At 44.3% G+C, this 24114-nt stretch overlaps 2 protein-coding genes across 3 annotated transcripts in view; both read right to left on the minus strand.

Annotated features, from left to right (window-relative positions):
• Positions 1 to 5168, minus strand: part of CPA5 (carboxypeptidase A5) — a 54259-nt gene extending 49091 nt beyond the window's left edge. For both annotated transcript variants that reach the window (XM_047762970.1, XM_047762969.1), the window contains exon 1: positions 5107 to 5168. The gene's annotated coding sequence lies outside the window, so the exon portion shown is untranslated. The remainder of the gene's footprint in view (positions 1 to 5106) is intronic.
• CPA4 (carboxypeptidase A4) lies at positions 180 to 22488 on the minus strand. The gene is given in 15 exon segments (XM_047762973.1): positions 180 to 831; positions 5107 to 5191; positions 6793 to 6992; positions 8427 to 8516; positions 10164 to 10223; positions 10226 to 10277; positions 11017 to 11121; positions 12400 to 12501; positions 15514 to 15539; positions 15542 to 15587; positions 15589 to 15612; positions 16702 to 16808; positions 16811 to 16835; positions 17263 to 17344; positions 22172 to 22488. Coding segments are annotated over 15 exon segments (1260 nt in total). The 5' UTR covers positions 22240 to 22488; the 3' UTR covers positions 180 to 643.
• Positions 22489 to 24114: the final 1626 nt, after the last annotated feature.

Below are 24114 nucleotides of genomic sequence, written 5' to 3' on the forward strand. Positions count from 1 at the left end.
GGGGAAGAATGTGATCAGGACCATATTAGCTAGGAATTTTGGGGCCAAGTGATGAAAAGTGATCTACTTTGTATTCAGACTGAAAACAAACAAACAAAAAAAAGAGGAGATGACCTATACTGATGACCTTTTGGGATTCATTTTTCAAAGAAATACATGTCCAAAAAAGAGAGATAAATTAAAGGAAGTTCTGTGTCATCTTTGAAACTGATCTAAAAAAGAAAGGCATTATCTCCCACAGCACTTGTCTTGGGGCCCCCATTAGAGTAAGGTCACACGTGTGGCTAAACTGGATGGACTAGAGAATCATTTCAGAAGTCCTTTTGTTCCAAAACTGAGGTAGAAATGTGCCACCCTAAGTGTGGCCTGCCCAACTAGCTATATGGAATGAAAGACATACACAAAGGGATCAACAAAACAGGCAGAACCAAAATACAAGAGGACGACAGGAGAGCTCCTCCCAGTGCACCATCAGGACGCACCAACTTCAAGGAATAGGGCTGGAGAGAAGCTGACCAGCATTCTCTTCAAAGCCAGAGGCTTCACTCACTTGTGAAGGAACAAGCTCCCTTTGACAGTGGCTCTAGTGTGTGTGTGGGTGTACACAGGGATAGACAAATGTAGATAGAGCTGCGCTCCTCATCTAGTAGAGGTTGTCCCGCACATGCTCCATGATGGTCTTCAGCCCCAGCCAGGTCTCCTCTGCAGTGGGGATGATCTGGTTGGCTGGCAGGAGGAAGCCATAGTGCCCAGTATCTCTCAACTCAAAAGTGAATGCATATTTGATGCCATTATCATATGCCCAGTCAATGCTGCTCCCACTAGCTGGATCTGTTAAGTCAAAAGAGAAAACATCTTTGAAGCCTAGTTCCTTTCAAGGTGAGATGAAAAGGGGCCAGAAGCTCTACTGACCTGTGGTTTCTTAGCAATCCAGAGTTCCTCGTGAAAAGCCTACAATACATAAACCTTGGCTTGATCTTCAGATTGTCCTGCACTTTGAGGGTATTCACTAGTCTCAACCAAGAAATTTTAAATCTTTATTTCCATCTTATCACCAACTCACCGTGTAGACTCCTTCAGTCACTCAAAGCCAATCTTCATAGAGTGTGTTAGGCAGACACAATGATCCCTGTCGCATGGTATTCATATCCTCTTTAGTGCCCTATTACACTGGATAGGGCTGGCCTGACCCGTGCAACTAATAGGAGGCTACAGGAATGAAGGTGTGTGGCCTTCACAGCTCCATCACAAATACTGTGACTTCTGTTTGGCTCTCTCTTGAATCATTCGCTCTGGGGTGAGCCAGCTGTCATGTTGTAAGGTCACTCAAGCAGCCCTATAAAGAGGTCTATAGGGTGACCAACTCACTGCCAATAATTACCACTCTCTTGCCAGGTAACTGAGCGAGCCATCTGAGATGCAGATCCTCAGCCCCCTTAAGCCTTCAAATGACTATAGCCCTGGAATACACCTGGACTACAACCTTCCAAGAGACCCTGAGCCAGAGACACCCAGCTAGGCTGTTCTTGAGTCCCTGACCAACAGAAACTGTTTAAGAAAATTAGCATTCATTGCTTTAAGCTGCTAAATTTTAGAATAACTTTTTACATCGCAAGAGATAACTGATGCACAGAGAGAAAGAAGCATAGCCCTTGGGACTTCCCTTTGCCAAAAAGCTAAGGAGAGGCAAGAGGCCTGTTTTCCTGCTGCTTCTCACTTGATCTCTACTAGGGCAGAAATTGGCCAAAGTGCAAAGTGTAGATGATACCAAACAATAAAATGATGTCGTCGATAGCAGCTATCATTTAATGAACATCTACTGTGAGCCAATAATCATACCGGAAAGCTTACATCTATGATCTCATTTAATCTTTAAGAAACTAGTGAGGTAGGTATTATTGTTCTTGTTTTTCAGATGAGAAAATCCAGGCTCAGAATGAATAATTTATCTAAGAAAATACAGGTAGAAACTAGCAGGGCTGGAATTTAAACCCAGATCCATCTGACAAAGCCCATGCTTTCTTCAGCCTACTCCTGGTCCATTCAGTATATACATGTCTGTTAAATGAAAATATGGATCCCTGATTCTCCCTTTGTTCCTGAGGGGGTTTCCCATGATATGATACCATTTGTGATTTTCCAGAGATGCTGCTTCTGCTGTGATTACATGCTTCCTGAAGTTATGGAACAGGCTCTCCTGTGCTCTCTGAAATCCTTGCATAGGTCCCACAGCCTTTCTCTACCCTAAGGAAATGTTGAATTAAAAAAAAAAGACCATGGCACCAGGGGTTTATAGAAGTTATTTATATGGCAAGCTCAAGAATTTCAGAACAGATTTTAAATTCAGGAAGAAGGCAAGAAGCCCTATGTTGAGCAAAACGATCGAGTTCATGAACCTCACCTTACTTGGGTCCTTGCTAAGTCTACCTACTCTTTAAAAAAAAAATAAAAATATAGGAACATACTATCAACACTGTTCTGCACACTGTATTTTTAATTAATATTTGAAGATTGTTCCTTATTAGCACACATAGATCCACCTTGTTCATTTAAGGGCATAGTGTTTCATTGTATGAATGTACCAAATGTGTTTTTAACCAGCACTTACTAATGAACATTTAGGTACTTGCCAGTCTTGTTTTGTTTTGTTTTTTTGTCTTTTTAGGGCCATACTTGCAGCAAATGGAAGTTCCCAGGCTAGAGGCTAAATCGGAGCTGCAGCTGCCGGCCTACACCACAGCCACAGTAATGCAAGATCCGAGCCATTTGTGACCTACATCACAGCTCATGGCAATGCTGGGTTTTTCATCCACTGAGCAAGGACAGAGGTCAAACCCACGCCCTCATGGATACTACTAGTCAGATTCATTACCACTGAGCCACAATGGGAACTCCCTTACCAATTTTTTATGACTATAAATAATGCTGTCATGAACATCCTTAATACGATCTATGTACAAGCCAAACAAACCCAAAGAACTTGTTTTGAAGTCCTTAGTGGATCAGAATCAGTGAAGAAGAAAGGAAAGGGTGGCTAAAGAAGCAGACATGAAAACTCCAAAAAGCAGGCACAAGAATAAAAGAAGCAGGGAGTTCCCTTCGTGGCTTAGAGGTTAACAAACCCGACTAGGGATCCATAAGGATGTGGGTTCGATCCCTGGCCTCACTCATCGGGTTAAGGATCTGGCGTTGCCGTAAGCTATGGTGTAGGTTGAAGACACGGCTCGGGTTCCCGAATTGCTGTGGCTGTGGTATAGGACAGCAGCTGTAGCTTCAATTCAACCCCTATCCTGAAAACTTTCACATGCCGCACATGTGGCCCTAAAAAGGGAAAAAGGAAGAAAAAAAAAAAGAATTAAAGAAGCAAAACAGGCTAAAAAGCATAAGGATTGAACAGTCAGATATAGCACAGAGCCTTCAAGATACAACAACTGACATTCAGAAGGCCACTAGGTCATGAAGAAGGCAGGAAAGTATGAAAATCTATTTTAGAATTATTTTCATCTAAAATGATTAATCTAAGATAAAATCCAGCACTTGAAGGGACAAATATCAACTATGTAGTGCATACCATAACCTAGGGAGTTGGGGTGTATTTAATACAAAAATTGATTTCATTTTTGGGAAGAAAGGAGGGCAGACAAACCCTATAAAAAAATACATGAGATGGGCTCTTGAAAAGGTAGGAAATATTCCATTTCCTGGACAACACTCAGGAGAGCCTTTCTCTTTTGTTGGGGGAATATGATGAGTAGCTCTAGATTTTGGCACAGCTTATAATGGGGAGAAGAATGTTTTTGTCATGTGAAGAATATTTTTGACATTTCCCTTCCTCTTCACCATTCTTTAAATCGGTGTCTGACCCAAAAGCCAGGCCCCTGGTAACCTGCAGAGCTTCTGAGAGGACCTCCTTAGAGGCTCCTGCCAAGTCCCTTTAGCTCTTTTTAGTATAGCACTCAGTTCTGACTAATGAAACAAAGGGTGGAGAACCTCTCCTGAGACGTTTATTCTGAGGAGTTCCCATTCAACAACACTGATAATAATAAACCATGAATAATTAATGGTTGTTGTCGCAATTAGCAACACAAACATCAACACCATGCTAAGTGCTTTATGCAGCTTGGTGGCATGCAAATCACAGACAGGAGTGCTGAGACCAGAGTGCAGAGGAGGACCTGGGAGGTGGGATGGAGAATCTTCACAGAAGAAGACTGAGGGGGACAGTGAGTTGAGGACAAAGTAGGTAGGATGGGAGAGCAAGGTACAGTATGGAAGAGGAAAGAAGTGTCAGCAAGTTTGCAGGGGCTTTGAGGGTGGACTAGAAAACTATTTATAGAGGAGGCACCAGAAGGGAAATGAAGGGAACTTGCTTAAAAGGAGCTTTGTTCCTCACATTTTGTGTTTCTGCTTCCCATTTATATCTAGGGTCTGAGAGAATAAGCATGCCCTTCAATTTGATCTTAAAATTTAAAGATCAGACTCACAGAATAAGGGAACTAGAAGGATCTCATCAGGAACAGAGGGAAATGCTCAGATGAAATATTTCAGTAAGAAACCAAAACAAAGGTATTTCCTCAAATAGAGGTTGAGTTTGGGGTAATGAGCCGCAAGATCATCTTCAACTCTGGAGTCTTGGTATAGAGTTTGTTTTTGTTTTTGTTTTTTCAGCTCAATGTTAACCATTGTCAAGAGGAACCCCTAATTCAACACATGCTCATTTCTGACAGGAAGGTGAGGGGGTCCCCTGTACCACCACCTTAGCTGGCCAAGCCAAAGGTGGGTTTCCTTTGAGGATGGAATGAGGAGGTATAGGAATTTTTGATAAAATGTCAGGATCTTTCAGGTCACAGATTCTACCATGTTGACAGGACTTTACTCATCAGGGACACATGATAGTGAGCATGAGAGTGATGATGACACTGATAAAGGCTGCCTGAGACAGCTATCATCATACAGGCTAGACACAAGCTCCGCCCATCATTAACAACAAAAGCCGACTTACAACATCGGAAGGCTGGCTGGCAGCTCTTCTCCCACTCCAATTCAAGTGTTCCCCCCACTCCCAAAAGTGTTTCCTAATAACCAACAACCACAGTGAGTACTTACAGACAGTGGTGCAGGTGGGACCCACTTGGTACTCAGTGCCCGACAGGGAAGCCAGAGCTTTGGCTGCACGCCTTGCCACCTCATCCTAGAAGCGAGGAAATCAGGAGAGTGAGAAAGAATGGATCCCAAAGCCAGACATTCCTCAGCCGCTCCGTATGACAATAGTTTGGAAGATTCCCCACCCCACTCCCGATGTTCCCTACTGGTCCCTTCTTCTTTCCCATCCAACCAGAACCAAGCCCTGACTATAAAATGAGGAAGATGGCATGATTCCTCCAATACCCTCTTGACTTCCATTCTGGGGAAGGGGAAAAGAAGAGAGGTGGAAGAGGACCAGATAAGCAATCTGAAAGCATTCATATTATAAACTCAAGTGGGAGGAACCATATTCAAGCTCTTCACAGATCTGGAGGGCTACTCATCACCCCATTAGAAATCAAGAAAAAGCAGGAGTTCCCATGTGGCTCAGCAGTAATGAACCAGACTAGCATCCATGAGGATGCAGGTTTGATCCCTGGCCTTGCTCAGTGGGTTAAGGATCTTGCGTTGCTGTGAGCTGTGGTGTAGGTCATAGATGTGGCTTGATTCCACATTGCTGTGGCTGTGGTGTAGGCCAGCAGCTTCAGCTCCAATTTGATCCCAGCTTGGGAACTTCCATATGCTGTGGCAGCAGCCCTTAAAAGACAAATAATAATAATAATAATAAATAAAAGATAAATCAAGAAAAAGCACCACCATCTTCACCTATCAGGGAGGAGAACGTCATGTTCAAGAACAAGGAAAGGGCAAGTATGTTCGAGAGAAAATATACATATATTTCTTTTTTTTTTTTTTGGCCACATTCACAGCATATATAAGTTCCTAGGTCAGGGACCGAATCCAAGCCACAACTGAAACCTATGCCACAGTTGCAGCAATGCCAGACCTTTAACTCACTGTGCCAGGCTGGGGATCGAACTCACACCACCACAGAGACAACGCCAGATGCACCACAGTGGAAACTTCCAAGAGAAAAATCTTCTAACAGTTGGGTGTTCCCATGGTGAGGACAGAAATGCCATGCATGGCTGTGCCCTACACAGAGCACCTGCTTGAGACCAGAATCTAGCCCATGCCTAGCCATAAGCCCTGGGTGGGGCTACATGTGCCAGGAGGCTTATGAGCTACCTGTGGCCCAGGGCAGAGGAGCACAGTCAAGCAAACCACCATAGAGAGAGGGGCCTGCAATCACTCTGCAGATGCCAGCCCCCTCCAGTTGGTCCACCCTAAGTGCCTGCTCACACCCTGGGGTGAGTCACTGCATGTGACACAGGGCACCCCTAGGCTGTGGCCTGCACCCTACTTAGACTCTACCTTACCCAAGTGAGGAGTACCTCCCACTTGCCCACCACAATGCCACACAAAGTTCTTGGCATGCAGTGGGTCCGCAATATATTTTGGGCAGAAAAACGAGTGAGAAGGGCAGACGGGGTCAGGCGTGGTTCTTAGAACTCATAGCAAACACACAAATAAGAGGCATCATCTTCTTCCTGTTCCCAGTAGGTCTGAGGGCCCATGGCAAAGAACAGGGAGAGAAGATCGGGCCTTTAATGAAACAAGCCCAGCTCCTAAACTTTCCCTATAAAGCTCAAGAACCACTACTGCAGTGGCACCCAGGGCTGGGTGGGCAGCAGTCCCACCACTTACCAACTCTTCAGCATCTGGGGCCTTTTTGACTGTGTACCCATATGGATACATCAGCAGCTGTGAGTAACTGTGCAGGTCAATGAAGGATTTGAAATTCCCATGTCCTTGGATGAAATCTACCACTGATTTCACCTCCACTTCTGAACTGGCATGGGCTCCATGGTATACTTCAGAGCAAGGGTTGTTACTGGCTCCTTCTCCTGTGGGGGTGGCCCAAGTAGAAACATTAACCTATAGGCTAAGAAAACAGAAATGCAGGAGACTCAACCCAGAGGAGGGGGAGAAGGTATGGGTAGGCCACTGCTGGCCACCCCTGTCCCCTGAGAACTCGGTTCACAGTGTGTGTATATTGTAGGGAGGGTGTGGAAGTGGGTGGTCGGAGTGTTGGATCTGCCACAGCTGAGCAGGAAAACTGGTAGGACTCCTTTAAATGGACAGAGCTGACCTTGTATTGTATTACTAACAGTTGTCATAAATAATTAATATCATACTTGACAATGAGGTATAATTAATAAGTATTCTAGATAATTAATATGAATACCAATTAATAATGAAAATGACTCCATTTATTCTGGTGTCAGCTGAGTCTCTTGGTTCAGATCTTATTGGCCAAGTGCTGCCAAAAGTAATCTATTATTGTAGCTTAAATCTCTTGATTATTTGACAGGTATTTAGAATTATTGCCTTCTGTATTACCTCACAATACAGCCCCTAAGGTATCTGATGTGTGTGTGAAACCACCCCCTTGTGACTTAACTCTGATGCCCTCAATTCCCACATTTATATCAGCTCTTTTCCCACGTCACATTATTTTTCCCCCAATGGTTTGTGTGGTATTTCTCTGCAAGAAAGAGAGTTAAAACCATGACATTAAACCAAACCATTACATTAAACATTACATTGAAAACAAACATCAGTACAGTTGTGGAAAAGTGAAAGTGAACTATCAAGATCTGGAATTGGTGAGTTTAGATCCTAATTCTTATCAACCACATGTTCTTGAGATTGTCTCTGAGCTTTAACTGTCTCACTTTAGATAAGAAAACTCACTCTCTAGGTCAGAAGAATTAAATAAGATAATATATGGGAAAGTACCTGGCCCACAGTTGGCACTATTGTGGGGATGATTTTTAAATGGCTGGAACTGAGAATCCAGCTCTCCTAATTCTCCTTCCCTTTCCATGACATCAAAGGGCTGAGGTTCGTATTTACACATCTAAGGGTAAACTACTGTAGTTTAATCTTCACAATGTCATCTTGCTTGTTGGGGTAACAGTGCTAATTGCTCTTCTGAGTTGCCACCAAGAGCCTTCCACCCACCCAGTAACTTGCCCAAAAGCCGGATGACCAGGGTCTAAGGTAGGCCCATGTATTTGTATACTTAAGATAGAACAGTTTTTTAAAATACTAGCATTCTCCTGGAAGACAGGAATTGCTGCGTCATCCCCTTTCAAAATTACAAAAAAATAATAATAATAAAAAAACAGTACATAGTGAGAGTAAAGGATATACCCAAGTTCTCAATGAACCAGCAATAGAGCTAGCCTGGAAACCAGCTCCCCGACTGCCAGCTCAAAGTCCTGTGACCAGGCTACCCAGGGGTAGTAGGATTTAAAAACTGTCCCCTCACTTACCTGCAAAACTAACATTCCAATTTCTATTTGGATCAGTACCAATGCAGTGGGTTCCAGGATTGAGAGACCGTGTCTTCCTCCAAATCGGTTCTGAAAAATCCACCAAGGAAGAAACAACATTCAGAGGTGGGTCAGAACACAGGAGAGGTGAAGGTTTTCTTTGGAGGCTTATGCTGGAGATGGCACCATGGATGGGGCAAGCTGCCTGCACTTCTGGAAGCAACTCCAGAAATGTGGAGGATCATTGGGGTTTCAGCCCTCACTTACTCCTCTCATCCCCCAGAGGGAGGAGGCTTAGCCCTTCTGGCTCCATAAAAAGGACTTCTCCAAAATGTCCTGATAAGAAGCTGATAATTGCAAGATCTAGTCTTACACCACCTAAATCCACTGAAAAATTTGGGGCTTCGGTAAAAGAGGAACAAATGGACATTATGGATCACGGATGTGATAGGGAGAACACAGCAACTAAAAAGGCACAGTGCCTTAAAATTAACCTGAATCCAATCAAGCATCTAGATCTAACCACAAGTGAACAGAGAATACAGAGGATGATGGGGATAAATTAAATGCCACACAACAAAGAAGCCACCCAGGAAATTCAGAATGTGACACTTCTACAGGACAATTTACTTGGTTTCTACAACAAATGAATGGTATTTTAAGAGCTACGTGGGAGGGAGTTCCCATTGTGGCTCAGCAGTAATGAACCCAACTAGTATTCATGAAGATGTGGGTTCAATTTTCTGGCCGTGCTCAATGGGTTAAGGAACCGGCCCTCACCATGAGCTGTGGTGTAGGTCACAGACACAGCTTGGATCCCACAGCGTTGCTGTGGCTGTGGCTACAGTAGGCCAGCAGCTGCAGCTCTGATTCGACCTCTAGTGTAGGAACGTCCATATGCCACAGGTGCAGCCCTAGAAAGTAAAAAAAAAATGAAAATAAAAATAAAGATATGTGGGAGGAGTTCTGGCTATAGCACAGTGGGTTAAGAATCTGACTGCAGCAGCTCGGGTCACTGCAAATGTACAGGTTCTATCCCCAGCCCAGTGCAGTGGGTTATGGATCCAGCATTGCTGCAGGTAGCAGCTCAGATTCAATCCCTGGCCCAGGAACTTCCATATGCTGCAAGTGTGGCCATTAAATTAAAAAAAAAAAAAAAGATACATGGGGGCAAGGGATGGGGGAAGGAGGGAACTGTTGTAGAATAAAAAGAAAACTGCAGAGCCATAACAACCAAAGGCAGATACAGAACTTATCTGGATTCTGATTTCAACAAACTGACTCAAAGACATTTTAAAAATAATTAGGGATATCAGATAATGTTAAAGAACTTCCATTATTTTTTTACAGTTGATAGTGGTATATTGTTGGTTGTTTTAATTATCATCAGCCAGAGATGAATACCAAAGAAGTTTTGAATGGAATAAAACTTGACGTCTGGAATTTGCTTTAAAATACGTCAGGGAAAAAAGTGTGTGGGAGGGAAAGAAATGAAAAGAAGATTGGTAAAGTGTTGATAATTGTGCAAGATCCATAACAGGGAGTTCATTAGACTACTCTCTCTAAGAAAAATATTCTCTGGTGCCTTTCAGCTCAGAGAATGACTAGAAAATGAGTCCCAAGGAAACGTCTAACATTCATATTTTGTAGAAGTTTTCTCTAAGGTCATGCAACAATTCAGCGGCAAAGCAAGGAATTCAACAAACAAGTCTTAACTCTAACTTCTGTCAGTAATACTCACTTGAGTTTGTGTGTATACATATCCATCAGGATTGGCCACAGGCAACAAGAAAATACCATTTTCTCCAAGATGGAGGTGATGGCTGGATCCTTCCCATAATCAGATACAATCTGAGCAGGACAACAAGCTTGTCAGCAATGCCACTGCAGGCTGGGGTGCTGGGTCTCAGCCTGTGGCTCTTCCCCAGATGCCCAGCTCCCGGAACAGCACCCACCCTCTGCTGCTCCCTGCCACCCTCACGGGTACAGCTCTCTGCAAAGCCCACGAAGCACGTCCAAACCTGGGGAACCTGGCTGCTTAATGACATCAAATTCAATGAGTCCTGGCCTGCCTGGTCTATTATTCCTTCCAGGGGGTAGGAACATGGGAGGGAAGAGCCACCCATCACAGTGATTACTAGGAATCTGGGCCTCCATGCGAAGGGTAGGGAAGATGGATCCTCCGCTTGCACCACCCGTCCTCCCCCAGTGCTGGCTTAAAGCAGACTTTCCAGAGGGATATGGAGATAGCATGAGGTCCCTGGGGGCCTAGGGGGCCTGGAAGGGGCTGAAGGCAAAGCTTATCTGAGAAGGCCCAGCTCCTTTCCTGTGGGTCTCACTACGGGTCAGTGTTTCGGGGCCACTTCTGCAGCTCATTAGCTTGCTCGCTGCCACAAATGTACTTTGTCATTTAGCCACAGTGGCCTGACTGTGGGTTCTGATCTTTTGCTTCTCTGATCAGAAAGGACTCCCAGCCTACTGCATCTGTGCAGAGGGCTTTCCCAACTTGTCCAAGGAGCTCAGCCACATGGGACACTGCAGGGACACCCTGAGTCCACCAGAATTCTGGGCTAATACCAGGCGACATGACCTTCCTCGAGGTCCACATTGCTGTGGCCTGTGAGATCCACTCCCGGGAATGGATGCCTGCATTCAGCCAAATGGCCGGCCGTGGCCTGCCTTCTCCAGTGCTGAACTGTGGAAAGAAAAAGAGGCCAGAAAATGACCCTCCTGCCCGCCCGGGTCTCCCCTCACCTCTCCTTTCCTCTTCCCAGCTCGCCCCTATTCATTTAATCCATTTAAGATCATTCAGAGACCAAATGTTCCTGAGGGCACCATCTATTTATCAGGCTTCTCCGTGACCAGGGAGTTTAATTGGTTGGCTGGCAGGGCCCAGCCGCAGCTCCGCAGCTCTGGGAAGCTTGAGCCGCTCCAGGGTTTGAAGCAAATGGGAAGGGGAAACAATTGCTATTGTGAATTATAATGCCAGGGTGATTAGAGATAATATTATGTCTCTTGAAAGACCTCAAATGGTACCCCAACAGAGAGAGACACAAAAGTGCATGAACCAGCCTATTGTAGTTGATGCAATAAATGAAATCAGTTTTAAAATGAAGAAGGGAGGGTTCACTATAGCTCTTTGTAAACAGCATGAAATGAATTCTGGCTGCTGCCTTTTAGTGTGGGGCCCCCTTGGGTCAGAGCTTGGTGCTAATGAAGCAAGCCAGGGTCTCCATCAGTTGGCAAATAATATAAATTTATGTAGATTACTTTATAGCAAACAGCTCGATGCCAGGTCTTCTCCTACTGGTAATTTCACCATTGCTATAGGCCTGGGTTCTTCAGGGCTTGTACAGAGCTAAGGCTAAGGCACCATCAGCCGTTCCATGGTTTGTATCTCCAAATTCCTTTTTACTCTTTTGCTGGATTATTTATATAATTTATGTCATGGCCATAAATTCTCTACCTCTTTTGCCAATACAGAGCTGAAATCTGTTATAAATATCTGGAAATTAGAACTTTGCACAGCCAAGGATCATATAGACCTGGCTTTAAAATTCTATCAACCCTAAAATTAGCTTCCTAGATTGCTTTTCCAATAAGAACCCCTAAAAAGCAGAACAGGATTTGTAGACTGACCCCAATTGTTGGGGGAAAGATGGGAATGGAGGCAAAAGCAGCCAATCTGTGCACTTTAATCATCTGCTGCTTTTTTCTTGATCCTGCCTTTTGGCCAAAATTTAGAATGGGGTTGTGTGCTTTCTAACTCCCCCCATACACATTAGGCACAAGCAAGAGACCCTCTGGCAGACCAAATTTGAACCCAGGTAGATGTCTCCCAACATCAGCCTCTCCCTGAAATCAAGGAAGTCCTACAAAGCTGCCTCTTTCAAGAGGCGTGAGGGCTGAGTCCTGGACACAAGGAACCAAGAGCCTGAGTCCAGTCAGGCCCTTCAAAGTACATGGGCCTTACCTTCAGTACATACATGGACCGGTTTTCAAATGAATGCCCAATCTTCACCCGGCTCGCCAAGTTAGGAAAATCTCTGGCAATGCTTTCCATCTCATGGTAAATCTGAAGGGTGAAAAAGTAAAAGAGGGGCATTTTAAAATTTTGTTCAGGGAGTTCCACTGTGGCTCAGCAGAAACAAACCCAACTAGTATCCATGAGGATGTGGCTTTGATCCCTGGCCTCACTCAGTGGGTTAAGGATCCAGTGTTGCCACAAGCTGTGATGTAGGTCACAGACGAGGTGGCTTGGATCTGGTGTTGTGGTGGCTGTGGCAAAGGCCGGCAGCTGCAGCTCCAATTTGACCACTAGCCTGGGAACTTGCATATGCTGCTGGTGCAACCCTAAATAAATAAATATAATTAAATTAAATTCTGTTCAGCTCTGGGTGGGTATCTGTGAACTTTATCTTGTTGACCTCAATGATTTCTTACAGTCCTCTAACCTTGGGGTTGACAATATTATCGGCACGGAATGTTTGTTCTTAAGGAGCTGCCTAAAGAATCCATTTTTAGTTTTCTAGGAAAAAAAGCACATTTTATTTGTCCACAAAAGTATAGTCTATTAAACTAGGGTAGATAGACTTGTGCAGATACTGCTCCAACACTGTGGCCCTTTGCACCATACAAGGCTGGATCATCAGCAAGGGCCCCATTTAGAGAAGGTTCTTTGAAAGCATTGCTCTCCAAACTTTTTTGATCACTTTCTACATCAGTCAAAAAAAATCAACATACATCACAAATATATGTAACACCAAATATATTATATACACTATGAAACAAAAAATAGAAACAAAATCATTGCATTAATAATAAACATAAGTAAGAGTTCTCACGGTGGCGCAGTGGGTTAAGAACCCAACTGCAGCAGCTCTAGTCACTGCAGAAGTTCAGGTTAGATCCATATGGTGGGTACAGTGCCCCCCCCCCAAAAAAACAATATAATAAATGAGTCTTCTAAAGGCTTTGAGAAGGCAAGAGCTGTATAAATCATAACGATGAATGTTTCCGTTTGCTTTCAGTTAAAAAAAAATTTTTGATTTAAATAGAGTTCATCCACCTTAGTTGTTCAAACCTTTTAAGGGTCAAAAGAAGGAAATAAACAAATTTTTATTTGGACCTTAAAACCAAAAGAAGCAGCTTCACAGAGAGGGAAACGTGCAATCAATATAGAGTGAAATCAAGCTTAAAGGATTTATCAGACTTGCAGCCAATATGGGAGACCGAACAGAAACAAGAAATCACCTCCTAAATATATAGGCAAACCAGATAAAATACAATGAAAATGATTCCAAGCCAAAAAAGGAAAAAAACTGTGGGTGCCAGAAGTAAAGAGGGATCAAAGCTACGCTAGCAGCGTGGAAGGCAGAAGATGCAGCCTGGAACCAGCTATAAGGCCTTCAGCACTGAGCGGTTTACAGCAACCAGGATAGGAGAAGAGGGCATTGCACCCTGTGTAGGGCAAGAAGCTGGAACTTGAGAGCTGGGAACTGGTAATTCTGGCCATGAAAGGGGTCTGGAAACTCTACCTGCCAATGCTGACAGTGTAGCAAAAGCTGAATGTCTGGCCTGAGCCATAAGGGGAAACACTCACCTAGTATAAAATTAAAACATTAAGCTGTCTCCAGATGCGGGATCCAAATTCACGCTGCCAACATCAGGAGAAAAGTCACCCACAAAACTGACAAAAATAACAGCAACTATAACCATACACACAAGAAAACCATGGCACACACAAACATGACATTCCCTACAGAGACCTAGAAGGCCTAAGTGGTTGTGGGAGATGAGCTCTTAAAAAGCTGTTTTTAGAAAGAACTGAAAATGAACAAGTCAGGAGGGAGATGGTACACCAATCCACAGCTAAAGGCCTTGCAAGAACAAGAGATAGCTGTGAGCCAGAGGACAATGACACCTAAAGCCAGAGAACAAAAGTGAGTGGATGGGAACGTGAGGCCTCCTGTATGCAGCAGGTAGACGATGGGATGGAGTTTCCAGAGTCTTGGGTGACATTTGCAACTGGTTAGCTCAGCTAGAGAGCGTCTCATATTAGCAAGCTAACGTCATGGGTGTGAGCCCTGTGTGGGTCCTCAGCTCTGCTTTCATCCACGGCCCTGGACTGAACTCCTACTTTATATCCAGCTGTTTTGCAGATGTCTGTCTTTGGTTACAAGAAGGATCAAGGGGCAGTGCAGCTGGAAGTGTTACACAATAAACAAAGCTACTGACAATCCTGGGAAAGAAGTGGAACTAGCTAGTCAAACTTGAAAAAAACTTTCATCGAGAAAAAAAAAAATTCGAAGTATATGCCTCATAGAAAGCATGCCAGGAACTCTATCTTTAGAATATAAGGACCAACACATACCCAACATATATCCAGGAAGGAGAATACCAATTTAGATTTGGGTGTGTTCCTGAGCTAGTGGAGTTTCTGGACTAAGGAAGAAGACATTGAGGGACTTAAGAAAACTGTATACTATGTGATTCAGTTCCCATTCCAGTCCCTCTTGGTTCCTCAAATTCCAATATTAAAGTATTCTGCTCCATGTTTCTTATCTGAAGGGCTGGCTTACCTTGAAAGTCAGTCATCTATATAAGTGATTTCTAACTAAACACAGCACCAAAATGCTTTATGAAATAAATATCTGCTATAAGTAGTCATGATAAATGAGTGGAAATATCTGGTTAACGTTGGAAATAATCACTTGCCCTAGTTGCCTGGAATAAGTAACATTTTAATTCTGGGTAAATAAAATACAGGGATTATGGTGGGATAGAAGAAGGCTGAATTACAAGGACTGGAACTGACTGCAATTATTTCATGGTTTTCTTTGAGAGGTTGCTTAAGAAAGGAAGGATGCACGTAGGAGAAAATGTGTTTGCTTTGTGTTTCCCTATGCTCTTAGGTGCTAGTGGGAGATAAATAACCTAAGAATTAGAAAGAAATTGAAGTGCACACATTTTAACCCTCAGTGTAGGGGTATTGTCATAGGAACTAATATCTCCTGGAAAGAAACAAGAGGGGTTATAAAACTCAAGAGGCCAGTGACCTGATCTTAACCTGCTCTGAAATACTTACAGCTTCCAGGGAATGGTAGGCCCCAAGTTGAAGTTCTTACTGCTCCGTTCTTGACCTTTATTGTGTTGCATTTCTATCATCTTCATTATCTAAAAGGGCCTAAACCGACATGGGGCAACATTACGAAGTGACCCACTGGGGATGGAGGTTCACGTCTTGGGACATGGGCTGGCCAAGATGGCAGCACCCTCAGCACACATATCAAGAAACACAACTTGTCAAGGTGGAAAAGGAGGCCCAGGTTTCTCCACATATCTATAAAATCTTACTTCTTGGAGTTCAATGTACATCACCTTATTCAAAGCCCCTTACTCCCTGAAGCAGCATATGTGCTATCTGGTTATTCTTTACTACAAATTTTCTAGACATCAGTCCGCATTCTGGTATCCCAGTGTCTCTGAACTACCCAGCTTGGGAAACCATTCAGAAACAAAGAATTCTTATAACTACTCATACTTTGAAGGTTCCTGGCAGATGTCTGTGACATGTGAGGATGATTAATAAGCTCACAGCTGCTCACGCCATCAGGAACTCCCAGGCCAAATCACAAATTAGTCCACAACCCACCTCGGGTAAAGGAGAGAACCATGAGCCAGACACTGTCCTGCTGTTCAGATACAGCTTGTGAGGCTGGTGTCTGGCTGGGGGCAGTGATGTTCCCTCCACTGGGGGCTACTGGTGACATACTCCCTTTCTCAAAGGATGCTATTTAGCACCTCCCCACCAGCGTCCCACCTTCTTCTACCCCACCACATGCTGTCCTTCCTGCTGACTTCAAACAAGGAAAGGGAGAGAGACTTAATATTTCTGGGGCATCTATGACATACCAGGCACTATTAGACATTTTATGTACATTTAACCACTTAATCTTCTCAATAAATCCTATGAAGTAGGTATAACTATTACCATTTTACCAGTGAAGAAAGTGTCTCAAGAGGTTAACAGCTTATCCAAAGTCACACAGCTAGCAGTTAACAAAACCAGGACTTGGATCCAGACTTGACTGGTTTCTTAGCCCTTTCCAGTACAACAGACTCTAACAAATCACTGTACTTTACTTTCATAAGCCTCAGTGTCTTCATTTGTTACATGAAGAAGGGTAAGACCAGAACTTGAAAATGCCTCAAGTCAGTCCACTCTGGCTGCTTGGTCCTATGCAAGACCAGTGAGGGACCTTGGCCTGCCCACCTGCAGGTCTTCAATAGTCACCGAGTATTCTAACCCCTGGGACTTCAGAAAGGATTTGACTGGCTGCAGATTGACAGAAGGAACCAGGACATCCACAGGACGACCAAGGTAGAAGGATATTTCCAGAAGTTGAGCTGAAGAAAACAGAAATAAAAACCCGGGTTATAGGACAGTTCAGGTAAAAGGCACAATGAGTTCATTCTTCTAGAACAATTGCCAAAAAGCCTGGGTGATCCATGAGGGGCTGGGTTCCACACAGGGAAAACTTAAGCCATTTCACAATTGCATCTGGTCCGGTTTCCCAGCAGGCAATACCTGGCAAAGTCTAGGAAGTTAATATGTCCACAGCAGATAGAATGATGGGGCTCTCTGCTGAGGCCTCCCATCTCCCCAGACAGCACCTCTGTACTTCTCCCCACCGACTTTCTCAACTGTGTAAACGCAAGTTGACTAACACAGGATTATTCACAGACACTCTTCAGGAGAGCAATACCAGTGCAGCAAGAGTCTTCTCCCCCCAAGGTTAATTGATACCCAAGAGGACTAAGGAGAACTATGTACCTTAAAGTTGTCTGAATTCACAAGCTGATTTAGTTTGCTGATCTCATCTCCATTTCTGACGTTAATCCTGAAAACTTGGTCCCTGGAGAAAGTGGGGAAAAAAAGCAAAAGATAATCGTGAGCTTTTGGCTGGCAAAAAACAAAGCAAAACAAACAAAAACCCAAGCCTACTCTCCCAGATATAACAGGGCTGAATGAGCGGAAATGGTCTAGTCTTGGGTTATAATGTATAGCCATTAAAAATAAGACTACGTGGCAAATATGAAAAAGTGCTTATGGTATAACTTTAAGGGAAATATTAAGTGAAAGACCAGACCCAAAATTGTATGTATGCCATGACTGTAAGTATGGAAAAAGCAGATGCATTGGAAGAAAAACAGACAACAGAAATATAGCAATGCTGACAGTGCTTATGTTCGGGGTCATGGGATTATGGATGACTTACTTTTCCCCCCCCATATCTGCTTTCTGTAATGTGGTCATATTACTTTATAATGAAAAACATATATATTTTGCAGAAAGGATATGTTCCTGAGCTACACGCAAGCTAACTCAGACATAAAGAAGCACTTCTTCACTGTCAGGGTCTAGGACTGAAACTCTGGCTGAATGTCCATGCCGGGAAGAGGTAGAAAAGAGAACAAGCCTTCCATCGTTGGAAGGTTAGCTATTTTTCTTCTTTGCACAAAGGGGAGAGGCTGGGTGCTCTCCCAACCCCTTCCACCTCCAGAACCCTATACACACGCATGGTGCTGGGGCTAAACTTAGGATTCATCCTCCCAAGGGGGCCCTGATAGAGCCAGAAGGGAGCCGGCCAGTCCCGAGCCCCCTTTGTTGTTTGTCCTGCACTTGTTTTCTATACACCACCACTTAGCTCCTGAGGCAGCAGCAGGGTAGAGGCCCCCAAAGTCCTGTGTGTGGGTGGGAGAAGGCCAAGCCTGAAAAGCTGCTTTTGTGCTCTCAGCCGGTTCAGAGAGCCAGGGGAGCCATTAGGCTGTTGCTAGGTGACGGCCAGAATGAATTCCTACTCAACACTGTCACATGCGTCATCCCTTTGACACGAATGAATGCAGGAAGAGCTGCTAGAGAGGGCTGTGGGCTGAAGGACCTGTTGACAGAGAAAATGGTTCTGTCACAGGGAGCTAAACGTGCAGCCTCACGTGGCAGATCACCATCTTCTCATCAGAAAACCAGCTCAATCCGGATGGACTTTCAGACTTTAACTTTTCTTTGGGAGTTTTTTGAGGGGGGGCTAGTCCGGGCCCCAAGGAAGCAAGGTCCACTGCACAGTTGTTTCCGTTGCAAGGTGGCAGATATGGAGGAAATGCCAGTGCCAAAGCCTCACTTTTTCCCAGCTCATCCGGTCTCCACAGGGTCCTGGGAGGTGAGCATGGGAGCTGCTTAGGCCATAGTGGAGAAGCCACAGGCTTGCTAGTGGGTTGGACTGCAGCCCTAGGGAAGATGGGGAATCAAACTACCATTTCCCTGTTGCAGACAAGCAGCCATGCAAAAGCAGCCGGTTTTAAACAGAAGGGAAAACTTCCTCCAGGCTGAGTACCAGGACCCATGTCCAGAACTCATGCTCTGTCACAACCCATCCTCAACACTGCAGAAAAAAAGGGGCATCTTAAAAACGGTTGTTCTGGAATGGGCCTGTGCATTAACATCTCTGTTAGCAAAATAAGGCATCTGTAATGTTAGCACTGACTAATCACAAAGAAAAGAGGAGGAACAAGGAACAGGAGAGAACAGAAAAAAGAGGAACATAAAAATAAGGGGCTCTTAGGCATATGAAAATGCTACACATTCATCCATAGCACATGCTTTAATTCTCCATAAGCAGTAATTTCACAACAGAAACTTTCACATTCCTGTACACAGCCATGACAATGGAACACAGGGAATCTAACTGGCCCTGCTGATGATGAAACCCAACAGCCCATTTCATAATGCACTAATTAGTCCCATTCCAAAGGATAAAGACACATCTGTAGAGGCAGAGAGGTAGGGTAGAAAGACTGGTGCAGAATGGAGTCTTTCCCCATTTGCCTCTCCTCTTCTATACATTCTTGGCTCCATCATCATTGAAATCCCAAATTCACCAGGTACTTTGTGTTTTACGTCTTTGCACTTGCTATTCCCTCTGCCTGGATATCCATCCCTTTTCTTTAGTCAATCCACCACCCAGGCTTTATGACCAACGACCATCACCCATGAGGTTTTCCCCAACCAGCGAAGGCAAAGTTAGGGGCAGTGTTTAGATGGTGCTAAAAGTTGGTCAGGGATGGGGGTGGAGTGGCAGGATCTAACACTATTCTCATGAACACAAGTCCACCAACACCTAGAAACGCAGAGAACATAAGTGGGTGCCAGGTGAAGGGCAGTCTTTCTCTTGCCCTCACCATGTGTGTCTCTATTCAGAAAATGCCCTCTTGAGAGTGTGAGTGGCTGAATACAACCTATCCCTACAATCTGGAAATCCAAAGACCTTGTGCTCCTTTTTAAAATGGACGACTGGTCTGGGAAGAGGAACATGTTGGGGTTTGAAAGCTGCCACATTCACCCCTCCTATTCCACTCAGGTAGGTGTTCCTACAGGTCTTCTTAACTCTGAAGCCCTCCAATACCAGGGCTGGCCAGCTGCTGCCAATACAATGACTGGTGATCTACTCTCATTCACTCTCACACTCATCCCATGTTCTAAATAGTCAAGAGTCTCCAGGGTGCTAAGCTTCTATCTTTCCCCCCTTACCACATGGGTGGCCAGGTGGCCTGTTCGTTGTGCCTTTCTCACTTCATGCCCAGTGAAGCTTAGAAGCTACCACAAGAGATGATTTCACAGAACCCTTAAATGCCTACCTTACTGCTGATGCTACAAGTTCTGCAACTATCTTCTTGTTATCTTGCCCTGAACCTTTAGGTACCCTAGTCACCATCCTATCCTTAAGATGAGTGAAGACCAGGACAGAAGACATCAGCAAAGTGAAAGAGACTGAGAAGGTGAGTTAGGTGGAAGAAACAGAGACTAGGGGGTGTGTGGTGATGGCTGGTGGGGAGAGAAACCATCATCTTCATCTCCATCAGCATCGTCCTTTCTCCAAGCCAATCTGAATCCTGGCTTCCCCAACCACTTGAAGGCTCAGAGGCCAGCTTCCCCTTTCTTTAAATGTTCACCAAGCTGGGTGTCTAGGACATGTCTATGGATCTCAGGAAGAATCCCACCACTTTTGCTTGGTTCTCTACTATGAGGCAAGAAAAGATTTGGGGGTAAGGATGAAGCTATTGGTTAAAACCATCTGCAATTAGCTCACACACACAGCCCTTTCTGTGCAAGCACTATGTGGTGAGCACTCCAGAACCAGGCCCAGCTGTCTTAATCCAGGGGTCTGCTGCATTATAAGATAAGTCTGTATCCTGAGAAATCAAGATTTTTCAAGTGAATAGCTGCAGTGGGGACTGAGAGCTCTACACTTCAGCCCACATGGCAGCAAGTGTAGTTATGAAACACTTACCACTGAGTTGCCTGTGGAAAAATCTTCCCTGACCACCTGCTATGCCTAAGCTCTCTGAGCTATTTGGCAGTACAGACCAGGTGCAAACAGAAGTCATCACCATAAAAACTACCCAATACATAATAAGTAATTACCCCAATAAACTAATCTTTAGCCAGATAGTATAAGGGAGAGTAAACTAACAGATACAGATAGATCAGGGAGATACAGCATTCTAGCTGGAGATTAACTTGTGTTATAGCAAAAGCATATGGTTTTGCATTCAGAGTTCCAACTCCCCTGCTTACCAGCTAAATGGCCTTGGGCAGGTTCCTTAACTTTTCTAAGGCTGAATTTTTTTCATGTTTAAATTGAGGAAAATAATATCCCTGCCTGGCAGAGTTGTGTGATCCAAAAGATAATGTACATGAAAGCTCTTTGCAAATGGCAAAGCATTATGCAGTAATGAGTTACTAGAATTCAGTCTTCTAGCAGGGTACCATGGCATCCTTTCATCTCTCCTACCTCCCAAATGTCCCATCCTTTGCAGACTGCACAGAATTCTGTGTGAAGCATGTGTGTGCATGCATACACACATACACAAAGCATATCCTTGTATGTCCATTTTCATAGCAAAGGCTAGGCAAGACCCATCAAAATCTCCATGTGCCAAATACTGATAAGAAAGCTCTGCGCTACTGAACCTTCACCGTTAACAAAGAGGTGGAGGAGTTCCCGTCGTGGCGCAGTGGTTAACGAATCCGACTAGGAACCATGAGGTTGCGGGTTCGGTCCCTGCCCTTGCTCAGTGGGTTAACGATCCGGCGTTGCCGTGACCTGTGGTGTAGGTTGCAGACACGGCTCGGATCCCGCGTTTGCTGTGGCTCTGGCGTAGGCTGGTGGCTACAGCTCCGATTCAACCCCTAGCCTGGGAACCTCCATATGCCGCGGGAGCGGCCTAAGAAATAGCAACAACAACAACAACAACAAAAAAAGACAAAAGACAAAAAAAAAGAGGTGGAGTCAAAATCCAAGACCCAGGTTTTCCTTTAAGTATGGTTGAAATTAGAAATAATTTCTGGTAATTCTTAGCAGTGCATAATAAAAAGAGTAAGAAAATAGGAGATGCCTAGAACTGACCTTACAAATAAAAACTAGGAGGGGAAAGAACAAGCATGAATTAGGGACCTGGGGAGGGACTGCAGAGACCTAGTCCTGATATCACAGATAAAACTGAGCCTGAGAGAGAAGTAATTGGTCCAAAATGATACAGGGGCAGAGCCGAAACAGGAGCCCAGGTCTTCCTTCCCAACACCATACCACTTGAAGAATAATCAGCTATTCATTTCCAAATCCATCTGGTTCCTATATCTCTGAACTAACCAAGTAATAATAATATTAAGTCCAAAAGGAACTCACCCAAAAAACTTTTCTCGGCCACAGATGCCAGACCCAATAAGGGCCCCAAAGAACAGTATCCACTTCATGTCCCAAGGGTGTCAGTCAAAGAGTGGCTGAGTCAGGCTGTATTTATAAGGAGTCTGAGGCAGACTCATGTCCTCAAAAATGCTAATGTGATTCCCAAGCACTCTTGCAACTCTGACAGTACAACAGGTGGGCCCCTACTGATGCCTCTTCCATTCCTTTTGAATGATAGAGGCCAAGCCTCTTGATTTACAAGGTCAGGAACTTGCTCCTCTGGCTGGAAAAGTCTGTGCCAAGAGTGCTGTATTGCTCATCATTTGGTATTTAAATAGTGTTTTTTTAGTAAACAGGAAAGTCCCACAGTGCTAGATAGAATTTATACTGATAATTTACACTGACTGAAGAAGCAAGATTGTAAACCTGAGATGAAACTACCTCTAGAGTAAAAAGACAGAAAGACGGGAGTTTCCTTTGTGGCTCAGTGGTTAACGAACCATGAGGATGTGAGTTTGATACCTGGCCTTGCTCAGTGGATTAAGGATCTGGCGTTGCCATGAGCTGTGGTGTAGGTCGCAGATGCGACTCAGATGCCGTGTTGCTCTGGCTGTGGTGTAGACTGGCAGCTGTAGCTCCAATTCAACCCCTAGCCTGGGAACTTCTATATGCTGAGAGTGTGGCCCTAAAAAAAAAAAAAAAAAAACTAAGAAGGAAAAGAAGGAAAGGAAGGAAGGAAGGAACCCCATCAGAGTTCCCTTCATGGTTCAGTGGTTAACAAACCCAACTAGGATCCATGCAGATTCAAGTTCAATCCCTGGCCTCGCTCAGTGGGTTAAGGATCTGGTGTTGCTGTGAGCTTTGGTGTAGGTCACAGATTCGGCTCAGATCCCGCGTTGCTGTGGCTGTGGTGTAGGTTAGTGGCTGTAGCTCCAATTTGACCCCTGGCCTTCCATATGCCTTGGGTGTGGACTTAAAAAGGCAAAAAAGAAGGAAACCCCAAGCCAACTCCAAGACCACATACTTCACACACTTGACAAACTCTTCTCTGGTGACAAGTCTTGATGAAAATTTGTAGCTTCTGTTATGAATCGAACACCTAATTCTTATGATTCCACACACACAAAAAAAAGGTAGAACTACATGAAGTAAATGGCATAAGAAGAAAAGTTAGTCTGAATAAATTATCCATTTTCCTTGGAATCTGAGCTAAAGGTAAAGGAATTATTAATAATAAGACTTCCTTCCATTTACTAGACTCTGAGTCCGATGTCCTTTCCACCAAATCACAGCAGAACAAATGGAAGACACTCACGATTTTCACAGCTCCTTCAAGGACTCCAGGGCCTTTCAGTCTCTCCTAGAAGGCCCAAATCCCAAAGTCCCCCCCACTCCACTGTCCCCACTGTCAACATACTTACTGAACTTACTCAAGGGGATTGGGTTCAACAAAGGGTTATGATTGAGAGTCTTAAAGGAATATTATTCTTACATTTATTACAACTATAAGGAAGACTTTATTCAAGATTACTACAACAGGGGTCATAAAATAGGAGTAACTGTGTTCAATTTTGAATACAGTAAAGACAGCAGAACAAGGGGGTGAAGATAGAAAATTGTTAAGAGGAGACATCAAAGAACGGGGAGATTCTTGCTTAATTGGCCTAAAAGAATTCTCGATAAAGACAGGTCAAGGACTTAGACATCGGAGTTCCCATCATGGTGCAGCGGAAACCAATCCAACAAGGAACCATGAGGTTGCAGGTTCGATCCCTGGCCTTTCTCAGTGAGTTAAGGATCCAGTGTTGCCGTGAGCTGTGGTGTAGGTGGCAGATTTGGCTCAGATCTGCTGTTGCTGCGGCTCTGGCGTAGGCTGGCAGCTGTAGCTCCAATTCAATCCCTAGCCTGGGAACCTCCATATGCCTAAAAAGACCAAAAAAAAA

The sequence above is a fragment of the Phacochoerus africanus genome, chromosome 16 (genome assembly GCF_016906955.1).
Source record: "Phacochoerus africanus isolate WHEZ1 chromosome 16, ROS_Pafr_v1, whole genome shotgun sequence".
Taxonomy (NCBI): Eukaryota; Metazoa; Chordata; class Mammalia; order Artiodactyla; family Suidae; genus Phacochoerus; species Phacochoerus africanus.